General features: G+C 47.0%; 1 protein-coding gene across 1 annotated transcript in view; it reads left to right on the plus strand.

The window, feature by feature from the left end:
• Positions 1-9,838, plus strand: part of LOC135542939 (protein unc-80 homolog) — a 33,018-nt gene extending 23,180 nt beyond the window's left edge. The window contains exons 15-26 of the mRNA XM_064970069.1: positions 164-336; positions 697-909; positions 1,029-1,164; positions 2,186-2,319; positions 2,524-2,701; positions 4,464-4,667; positions 5,085-5,185; positions 6,528-6,725; positions 7,827-7,934; positions 8,676-8,814; positions 9,237-9,418; positions 9,629-9,838. Of these exons, the coding sequence (XP_064826141.1) occupies positions 164-336; positions 697-909; positions 1,029-1,164; positions 2,186-2,319; positions 2,524-2,701; positions 4,464-4,667; positions 5,085-5,185; positions 6,528-6,725; positions 7,827-7,934; positions 8,676-8,814; positions 9,237-9,418; positions 9,629-9,838 (1,976 nt within the window). The remainder of the gene's footprint in view (positions 1-163; positions 337-696; positions 910-1,028; positions 1,165-2,185; positions 2,320-2,523; positions 2,702-4,463; positions 4,668-5,084; positions 5,186-6,527; positions 6,726-7,826; positions 7,935-8,675; positions 8,815-9,236; positions 9,419-9,628) is intronic.
• Positions 9,839-11,680: the final 1,842 nt, after the last annotated feature.

The raw sequence follows: 11,680 nt of genomic DNA on the forward strand, positions 1-11,680 counted from the left end.
TTCCCCTTTTCCTCTGCTCCCTCCTCCCTCTCTCTCTATCTATCGCTGTTCTCCCTCCCCTCTCCCTCTCCCCTCCTCTCTTTCTCTCATCTACCCTTCCCCATCCTTCCCATACCTCATCTCCCCTCCCCCTCTCTCTCCCGCTCCCTTCCTCCTCCACCAGGGCCCCAGGGGTTCCAGGAGCGCCTGGCAGCCAGCCAGGAGGCCATGAAGAACAAGAACGTGGTGAACCTGACCGCCATCCGCCAGGGCATGAAACGCTTCCAATTCCTGTTGAACTGCTGCGAGCCAGGCACCATCCCTGACGCATCCATCCTGGCCGCTGCGCTCGACCTGGTCAGTTACACAGTGGTCTCAGGCTGGAGTTAAATCAAACCGGTTATGTGAATGCTTACACATTGTCTTTGTTTAATTCAGTGGTTTTCAATCCTGTCCTCTGGATTCCCCAGACTTTCCACATATTTCATCTGTTCCAATACTAGCACCTCTTATTCAATGAATCAATGATCAATCAACTGCTGTATACTCCTGTGAGGGGAGTCTACCAGGTAGTAATCAGACTTTTTTACTAGACTCAACCGTTCTGGAATGTTATTTGACAGAGGGAAAAATGTGTAAATATTACAATATGGGATTGATTGAAGTAAGCTTTCAGTGATCTGACAGGACATTATTGTACTTCCTGGTGTCCGACAGGAAGCTCCCGTGGTTGCCAGAGCCTCCCTGTTCCTGGAGTGCGCCCGCTTCGTCCACCGTTGTAACCGTGGCAACTGGCCCGAGTGGATGAAGGGTCACCACGTGAACATCACCAAGCGGGGTCTGTCTCGGGGGCGTTCGCCCGTGGTGGGAAACAAGAGGAACCAGAAGCTCCAGTGGAATGCAGCCAAGCACTTCTGTCACTGGGGAGATGTGAGTGACTTTCTGATGGGAGGAGCGACTATCAAATGATTCTACTGACCGAGATTGTGTATGAAGACAGGCGCTAATAGTGTGTGTGTGTGTGCCTGTCCCTGGCCTTCCTCTCCCAGGCCATTGGTACACGTCTCAGTGAGCTGTGCCACTCAGACAGCGAGAGTCCTGCCAACATCCTGGGTTTTATCTACGACGAGGAGACCAAGCGAAGATTGAGAAAGGAGGACGAGGAGGAGGACTACTTAGACGACAGTAAGCCATAGAAAAGGAAAATGTCACCTAAAAGGGAAATATGGTTCAGAAGAATCTGTATTTTTAGTAAACTATCCCTTTAAATTAGCATAATACGCAAATCACCATAGAAACATGTCATTTTAAGCTAGAGATATGTGTTTTGTCCACTCACTTCCACATCTGCCGTGAAAGCTGACAGAGCTAGAGTGTTGTTTTTCGGACCATGAGGCATTCCGAGAATTGGTCTTCTCGCAAAATCGTCTATAGCGTCCAAGCGGTTTGGAAAGACGCGACTCTCACGAACAAGATGGTGTTTTCAGTTTTGCACTATGACCCCCACAAGCTTCTTTGGACTCGTCTGAAGTCGGTAGAGCTGATCTGCCATCTTCTGTCTGTAGCATCCCAACAGCTTGGTCTACACACTATGACCCCCACAAGCTGCTTTGGACTCGTCTGAAGTCAGTAGAGCCGATCTGCTATCTTCTGTCTGTAGCATCCCAACAGCTTGGTCTACACACTATGACCCCCACAAGCTGCTTTGGACTCGTCTGAAGTTGGTAGAGCTGATCTGCCATCTTCTGTCTGTAGCATCCCAACAGCTTGGTCTACACACAGAGGGGCCCTGTGGAAATGATACGAACACGGCAGTTGTTTTGCTCTAGGACGACACTGCCCTCACAAGACTTGTCTGAAGGTCCCCTGATACCAGTTGAAGATATTAATGGAGGTATAGTGTATATGGAGACTGTTTAGTGCCAAAACAATGTTCAGATATAGGACAGACACTTCAGAACCAGCTTCCTTTAGATTTTTTGGGGGGGACTATCTGTTGTTCTTCAATGCTTTTGTATGGGCTAATAGCAGCAAGGCCAAGTAAAAACATTCATCAAATAATTGTTTTATATATATTTTTTATACTTCAAAGGGTCTTAGATCCTTGGTATGACCTTCTAAAAACAATTCCATTGCTTAGTAGAACCCCCCCCTCTTCGACTCTTATGGGTTGAGCCACATTTTGACCCAGAATATCCGTCCCCAGATACAGTCAACCCAACAAAATGCGGCTGTCCTTTCGCTCTCAAGATGGCCGCCTGCCAGTTACTGCTGGAGATCACCACCTTCCTCAGAGAGACATTCCCCTGCCTCCCCCGGCCACGCACAGAGCCTCAAGTGGTCAGTAGGAGAACTTCACTTACTTGACTCTTACTCACTACTCTAATGCAATCATATCCCTATAAATCAATTGGGGTGTGTGTGTGTGTTTGAGCATATTTGTGTGTCTGTCTGTTCGCATATGTCTGTCCATGTGTGTGTGTGTCCATGTGTGCGTGTGTGTATCTGTCCGTGTGTGTATGTCTACGTTGTGTGTGTTTGTAGGATTTGGAGAGCTGTCGATTGAGGCTGGACCCTGAGCTGAGTCACCACCGTTATGAGAGGAAGATCAGCTTTGCCGGTATCCTAGACGACGAGGACGGCCACGACTCTTTGAACAGCAGCAGCCACACACTCAAGTCTGACACGGCCTGCGACGACAAGAAGGCCCAGGAGCCTCTGGGTAATTGAGTTCTGCTAAGTTGGCTGTGTCATAATGGTCCCTGTCAGATGAAAATCAGAACAGAAACTTTTCAGGAAATTGAAAAAACTGCCATATTTTCTCATTAAGAAACATTTAATTAGAAAACTTCAAAAGCTATAAAGAATACATGTTTTTGGTTAGAGTAAAAAAAAAATTGGGTGTGGGTATTTTTTGGGGGGGTGGAAACAGCAAACTTCCTGCAACAAAAATGTGTTTTATAATCCTATTCTACATATTTTGTCATGAGGTTATGAGAAATTGTTTCTATCTGTTAGCTAATTTCCTGCAATTCTGCACATTTTGTTATCATATGCTATCTGGGGGGCCCACAACCTCCCCCAAACCTCCCAAAATGGGTTGTGTGCCCCATGGAGGTTGGTGGCCCCAGGGCACATGCCCTACGTGTCTGTTCGGTAATCCAGCCCTGTATGTGTGTGCCTTGTGTAAAGTGTTACCAAGATGTTTTAAACCCAGTGTGTGGGAAGTATGGGACTTCATAAACCCAGTGTGTGGGAAGTATGGGACTTCATAAACCCAGTGTGTGGGAAGTATGGGACTTCATAAACCCAGTGTGTGGGAAGTATGGGACTTCATAAACCCAGTGTGTGGGAAGTATGGGACTTCATAAACCCAGTGTGTGGGAAGTATGGGACTTCATAAACCCAGTGTATGGGAGGTATGGGACTTCATAAACCCAGTGTATGGGAAGTATGTGACTTCATAAACCCAGTGTATGGGAAGTATGGGACTTCATAAACCCAGTGTGTGGGAAGTATGGGACTTCATAAACCCAGTGTGTGGGAAGTATGGTACTTCATAAACCCAGTGTATGGGAAGTATGGGACTTCATAAACCCAGTGTATGGGAAGTATGGGACTTCATAAACCCAGTGTGTGGGAAGTATGGGACTTCATAAACCCAGTGTGTGGGAAGTATAGGACTTCATAAACCCAGTGTGTGGGAAGTATGGGACTTCATAAACCCAGTGTGTGGGAAGTATGGGACTTCATAAACCCAGTGTATGGGAAGTATGGGACTTCATAAACCCAGTGTATGGGAAGTATGGGACTTCATAAACCCAGTGTATGGGAAGTATGGGACTTCATAAACCCAGTGTATGGGACTTCATAAACCCAGTGTATGGGAAGTATGGGACTTCATAAACCCAATGTATGGGAAGTATGGGACTTCATAAACCCAGTGTGTGGGAAGTATGGGACTTCATAAACCCAGTGTATGGGACTTCATAAACCCAGTGTATGGGAAGTATGGGACTTCATAAACCCAGTGTATGGGAAGTATGGGACTTCATAAACCCAGTGTATGGGAAGTATGGGACTTCATAAACCCAGTGTGTGGGAAGTATAGGACTTCATAAACCCAGTGTGTGGGAAGTATAGGACTTCATAAACCCAGTGTGTGGGAAGTATAGGACTTCATAAACCCAGTGTGTGGGAAGTATGGGACTTCATAAACCCAGTGTATGGGACATGGGACTTCATAAACCCAGTGTATGGGAAGTATAGGACTTCATAAACCCAGTGTATGGGACGTATGGGACTTCATAAACCCAGTGTGTGGGAAGTATAGGACTTCATAAACCCAGTGTGTGGGAAGTATAGGACTTCATAAACCCAGTGTATGGGAAGTATGGGACTTCATAAACCCAGTGTGTGGGAAGTATGGGGCTTCATAAACCCAGTGAGATTGCAGACTAACCTTTTGAATTCTGCCCGTCCAGCTCCCATCAGGAAGAGTCGTGCCGGGGGCTCTCGCCTGCTGCAGATCAAGGGGGCCAGGAGTTTCAGGGTGAAGAAGGGGGGCTCTCTGTCCTCCATCCGCCGGGCCGGCAGCCTGAAGAGCACCAAGATGTCCCGCCAAGACTCAGAGTCAGAGAACGAGGAGGGACTGCTGTCCCAGAGCAGGGACACTGTCACTGACATAGGTAACAACACACTAACCACTGATCTCAGATTCCCAACCCCATATCCCAACCTTGACCATTAGGTGGGTGAATAAGATCTGATCTGGTGACAACTTCCATACATAGATCTAAACTAATAGATCATCTGATCTATTCTAATCACAGATGTAGGCACCCTAAACCCGATATAGTGCACTACATTTGGCCAGAGCCCTATGGAGCCCTATTTGCCTACTACTCAGTCATAGTAGTCACCTGTCATTCAACAACTCTGTATCAACATGTGATGTATAGCATTCATTGTCATCTGTCCCCTTTGAGTAGTTAACTCAATGACGAATGTTGTTTGTTTGATGGGAGATGCAACATAACGGATTTCCACGAGGAGAGTCAATGAAGTAAACTGATACAGTATTGCTGTGTGTTGTGACATGACAGGAAGTCCATGGAGCACCAGTGAACCCAGTATTGAGCCGGAGGGTTCAGGAGGCACCGGCGGAGCAGAGGACAACTACCACCGTAACATGTCCTGGCTACATGTAGGTGCTGGGTGTGTGCATGTGTGTGCGTACTTTTACGTGCGTACCTACGTGCGTGCATTCAACTTAGCATACTTGTTTATGACCTGTACAGTGCATTCACCTGTATACACACGCTATAAAGCTAGCACATTGCCCTCATCAAGCCCATTCAACTGTATACACATGCTATAAAGCTAGCACATTGCCCTCATCAAGCCCATTCACCTGTATACACACGCTATAAAGCTAGCACATTGCCCTCATCAAGCCCATTCAACTGTATACACATGCTATAAAGCTAGCACATTGCCCTCATCAAGCCCATTCAACTGTATACACATGCTATAAAGCTAGCACATTGCCCTCATCAAGCCCATTCAACTGTATACACACGCTATAAAGCTAGCACATTGCCCTCATCAAGCCCATTCACCTGTATACACATGCTATAAAGCTAGCACATTGCCGTCATCAAGCCCATTCACCTGAACACACATGCTATAAAGCTAGCACATTGCCCTCATCAAGCCCATTCAACTGTATACACATGCTCATCAAGCCCATTCAACTGTCACACTATAAAGTAGCACATGCCCTCATCATGTATACACATGCTATAAAGCTAGCACATTGTCCCTCAAGCCCATTCACCTGTATACACATGCTAGCCCATTCAACTGTATACACATGCTATAAAGCCCCTTGCCCTCTGCAAGCCCATTGCCTAGCACATTGGTGTCATCAAGCCCATTCACTGTATACACATGCTATAAAGCTAGCTCATTGCCCTCATCAACCCCATTCACCTGACCACACATGCTATAATGCTAGCACATTGTCCTCATCAACCCCATTCACCTGACCACACATGCTATAAAGCTAGCACATTGTCCTCATCAAGCCCATTCACCTGTATGCACATGCTATAAAGCTAGCACATTGTCCTCATCAACCCCATTCACCTGACCACACATGCTATAAAGCTAGCACATTGCCCTCATCAAGCCCATTCACCTGACCACACATGCTATAAAGCTAGCACATTGTCCTCATCAAGCCCATTCACCTGTATGCACATGCTATAAAGCTAGCACATTGCCGTCATCAAGCCCATTCACCTGACCACACATGCTACAAAGCTAGCACATTGTCCTCATCAACCCCATTCACCTGACCACACATGCTATAAAGCTAGCACATTGTCCTCATCAACCCCATTCACCTGACCACACATGCTATAAAGCTAGCACATTGCCCTCATCAAGCCCATTCACCTGTATACACATGTTTCAAAGCTAGCACATTGCCCTCATCAAGCCCATTCATCTATAACTGTTGTTCCCTCTGTCTTCCTCTGTAGATCATGATTCTGCTGTGCAACCAGCAGAGTTTCATCTGTACCCACGTGGAGTTCTGCCACCCACGCTGCTACCAGCACCACAGCCGCTCCTGTGCCCGCCTGGTGCGTGCCATCAAGCTGCTGTACGGGGAGACAGTGGACAGCCTGAGAGAAGACAGTGCAGGGAACATCAGTAGCCGGTCCAAGAAAAACAAGGAGGTGGGCGCAGAGAGGAGTGGACTGAAATGTGTTGAAGTGATGTGATATGGAGGGGTGTGAATTTAAATATATTGAAGTGATGTGATATGGAGTGGTGTGAATTTAAATGTATTGAAGTGATGTGATATGGAGTGGTGTGAATTTAAATGTATTGAAGTGATGTGATATGGAGTGGTGTGAATTTAAATGTATTGAAGTGATGTGATATGGAGTGGTGTGAATTTAAATGTATTGTGATGGATATGTGAGTAGGTGGAATTTAAATGTATTGAAGTGATGTGATATGGAGTGGAGTGAATTTAAATGTATTGAAGTGATGTGATATGGAGGGTGTTTTAAATGTATTGAAGTGATGTGATATGGAGGGGTCCATAAATTTAAATGTATTAATAATGTGAACATGGAGTACGTGGAATTTAAATGTATTGAAGTGATGTGATATGGAACTACACTGAATTTAAAACAATCTCTGACAAAGACATGATATGGAAACAGAGTGTTAAATGTATTGAACAGGTAATGAATGGGATTGAATTTAAAACAGGTGTGTAGGAAGACAATGACAAAACCAATGGAAAATGAAAAATGGATCAATGATGGCTAGAAGACCGGTGACGTGAATTTAAACCGTATTGAACAAGTGATGTGATATGGAGTGGTGTGAATTTAAATGTATTGAAGTGATGTTATATGGAGTGGTGTGAATTTAAATGTATTGAAGTGATGTAATGTTGGAATGTTTATTTTTTATTTAACCAAAATCTAACTAGGCAAGTCAGTTAAGAAAACATTCTTATTTAAATGTCCTCCTGCGGGGACGAGGGCCTGGGATTAAAAATACTAATAAAATATAGGTCAAAACACACATCACGACAAGAGAGACACCACAACACTACATAGAGAGACCTACAAGACATTAGCATGGCAGCAACACATGACAACACAGCATGGTTGCAACACAACATGACAAGACAACAACATGGTAGCAACACAACATGGCAGCAGCACATGTATTGAAGTGATGTAATGTGGAGTGGTTTGATGATACTGTAACTGAAGTGACTTGTATTTTCCAATGTCTTCCTCTCTTTGTGTCTCCAGTGGTCAGACAAGTCTTGTCTGAGGACCCCGTCCATGAAGAGACGCCCCAAAGACTCCAACACAGAGGGCAAGAAGGACACGGGCATGCTCAAGTACATCCGCAACCAGGTGCCCACCCACAGCGCTCATGCCAACACATGCCCTGATAGCCATAGCATGTGCCAGAGCGTCTGTCTGTCCATCCGTCTGTCTGGTTGTTTGTCTATCCGTCCGTCAGCCTGTGTGTGTCTCTGTCCGTCAGCCTGTCTGTCCGTGAGCTTGTCTGTCTGTATGTCTGTCCGTCCGTCCGTCTGTCTGTCTGTCTGTCTGTCTGTCTGTCTGTCTGTCTGTCTGTATGGTAGTCTGTCTATCCATCCGTTAGCCTGCGTGTCTATCTGTCCGTTAGCCTGTATGTCTGTCCGGCCATCTGTCTGAAGCAGCGTGTCAACAGATGCCACTGTGTCGCCACATGCTTGTTTATCTAGAGCAAGATGCCAACCTCATGCCAAGATGTCCTCACCCCACACCCACACGCTTCTACCCACTCAAATACATAATCTCTAATTCTACTACTGAAGTAGCATGCTAACTTGCTACAGCCCTCTCAGCCAACTCAAGTATATTGCAGCACCATGCAATACCATACTAATACAAGCTATAGGCCTACAGCAGCAATGGTATATCTACTAGCATGCTAATGCTAACCCTGGCTGTCTGTGGTCTATGGCCTTTCCCTTCAGGTGATGAGCCTGTCCCTGGCCCCTCTGTCCCTAGCATGCTATACAAGCTATATGCCCATACTAGCAATGCTATCAGATCTCCACTAGCATGCTAATGCTAACCCTTGCTTGCTGTGGCCTCTCCCCTCAGGTGATGAGCCTGTCCCCAGCTCCTCTGTCACTGCTGATCAAGGCGGCGCCCATCCTGACAGAGGACATGTACGCAGACGTCCAGCCTGCAGCCTGGGAGCTCCTGCTGAGTGTGGACGAGCATATGGCTGCTGCTGCAGGTGACTACAGAGAACTGTGGGTGACTGTCATGGATAGCAGGGTTTCTGTTTGAACAATTTCTCTTTTAATGTCAGTAACTAGAGTTATTCCAAGCCTATTCTGGTGAGATATTCTGGGCTCCACTCCAAACTCTGAATCTGTGCTCACTGCTTTGCCTCCAGTCTAAAGATAAATGGAAGAGTTTAAAATGTAGTATATATTTTTTGTCACCAAAAGACCTTTCTGTCTCTACTCATTTTCTCTCTCTGTCTCTCTCTCTTTTTTCCCTCTCTTTTTTCCCTCTCACTCTGTCTCTCTCTCTCTCTCTCTCTCTCTCTCTCTCTCTCTCACGCTGTATATCTCTGTCCATCCCCACTTTCTCTGTCTCCCCGCCTCACTTTACCTCTCTCTCTCTAACCCCCGTCCTCTCACCACTCCCCAGCTGCCATGTTCTTGCTGTGTGCGGTGAAGGTGCCTGACGCGGTGACAGAGATGATGATGGCTGAGTTCCAGCACGCTGAGGCGAGCCAGCGCATCAACTCAGTGTTCAAGTTCTACACGCTGTGGCGCTTCCGCTACCAGGTGTGGCCGCGCATGGAGGAGGGTGCCCAGCAGATCTTCAAGGTGCAGTAGAACCGTATCCTCTACTAAAACAACTGTTAGTCACAATGAGGAGTTGACAACGGGTATCCCCCAAGGTTCTATTCTGAGTCCTGTGGCTCTTCATTATTTACATAAATGATCTTGACTCTAAAGTGTAGGCCTCTTGTTAAGTCTCTTGCTTTGTTGAATTATTTCCTCATGAACTAATCTACATAATTCTCTATGTTTTAGATCCCTCCGCCCAGCATCAACTTCACCCTGCCCTCACCTATCCTGGGCATGCCCTGTGTGCCCATGTTTGACCCGCCCTGGGTACCCTCCAACACTGGCAGCGTCCAAGACCCAATCAACGAGGACAATTCTGTAAGTCCCGCCCCTGCTGCCTGGATTACTGTCCAATCAGCAGATACTTACAGAATTTTCAATGAGCCTAGTGGTTGACCAATGTTTACTATAAACCAAAGTACACATTTGTCTGACATTTTAAGTCTGTTGTGGTGAACGTTATTGGTGCATGTATATTGAATTACATGGACATAACACTGTTAATTGAATTGGGTTGTGGAGTTGCATCTTTTTTACTAACCTTACTAATGCTACAACGGACCCATTATGCTACAACTGTTATGGTAACACCTGGTACTGTTATCCCAGTGTATTTATTCCTTGTGTTCGCTATGGCACCAGGAAATAAGCTTTAGAGGACTGATAAACAGTACAATATTATGTGTTATGTACTTGAGTGAAGACCCAAAAGCGGTTTTAACAGAAAACAGAGTTCTTTAATGAAAAAACAGGAATGGCATAAATCCTCTTCCAACGTTGTCAATGGAACAAAAAGAACGTTAGTATAATGCAGGATGCACCTGCCAGGCAGACTCCGACAGGATAGGACAAGGTGGAAGCAAACGAGACGACAGCTTGCTTCTGGCATGAAAAACACAAACAAGAATCAGACACTGAAAGTAGCAGGAACAGAGAGAGAAATAGAGACCTAATCAGAGGGGGAAGAGAGAACAGGTGAGAAAGAGTGAATGAGCTAGTTAGGGGAGATGTAGAACAGCTGAAGAATGAGAGACAGAGAAGGTAACCTAAAAAGACCAGCAGAGAGAGACAGAGTGAAGAGAAAGGACAGGAACAGACATAACAAGACATGACAGTACCCCCCACTCACCGAGCGCCTCCTGGCGCACTCGAGGAGGAAGCCTGGCGGCAACGGAGGAAATCATCGATCAGCGAACGGTCCAGCACGTCCCGAGAGGGAACCCAACTCCTCTCCTCAGGACCGTACCCCTCCCAATCCACTAGGTACTGATGACCACGGCCCCGAGGGCGCATGTCCAAAATCTTACGAACCCTGTAGATGGGTGCGCCCTCGACAAGGATGGGGGGGGAGGGACGAGCGGGGGCGCCGAAGAACGGGCTTAACACAGGAGACATGGAAGACCGGGTGAACGCGACGAAGATAGCGCTGGAGAAGAAGTCGCACTGCGACAGGATTAATGACCTGAGAAATACGGAACGGACCAATGAACCGCGGGGCCAACTTGCGAGAAGCTGTCTTAAGGGGAAGGTTCTGAGTGGAGAGCCATACTCCTGACCGCAACAATATCTAGGACTCTTGGTCCTACGCTATTAGCGGCCCTCACAGTCTGCGCCCTATTACGGCAAAGTGCCGACCTGACCCTTCCAGGTGCGCTCGCAACGCTGGACAAAAGCCTGAGCGGAGGGGACGCAGGACTCGGCGAGCTGAGATGAGAACAGCGGAGGCTGGTACCCGAGGCTACTCTGAAAAGGAGATAGACCGGTAGCAGACGAAGGAAGCGAGTTGTGGGCGTACTCTGCCCAGGGAGCTGTTCTGACCAAGACGCAGGGTTACGAAAAGAAAGACTGCGTAAATGCGACCAACAGTCTGATTGGCCCGTTCGGCTTGACCGTTAGACTGGGGATGAAAGCCGGACGAGAGACTGACGGAAGCCCCAATCAAACGGCAAAACTCCCTCCAAAATTGAGACGTGAACTGCGGGCCTCTGTCGGAAACGACGTCAGACGGAAGGCCATGAATTCGGAAAACATTCTCGATAATGATCTGAGCCGTCTCCTTAGCAGAAGGGAGCTTAGCGAGAGGAATGAAATGAGCCGCCTTAGAGAATCTATCGACAACCGTAAGAATAACTGTCTTCCCCGCTGATGAAGGCAGTCCGGTGATAAAATCTAAAGCGATGTGAGACCACGGCCGAGAGGGAATGGGAAGCGGTCTGAGACGGCCGGCAAGAGGAGAGT

This window comes from Oncorhynchus masou, chromosome 7, assembly GCF_036934945.1.
Source record: "Oncorhynchus masou masou isolate Uvic2021 chromosome 7, UVic_Omas_1.1, whole genome shotgun sequence".
Taxonomy (NCBI): domain Eukaryota; kingdom Metazoa; phylum Chordata; class Actinopteri; order Salmoniformes; family Salmonidae; genus Oncorhynchus; species Oncorhynchus masou.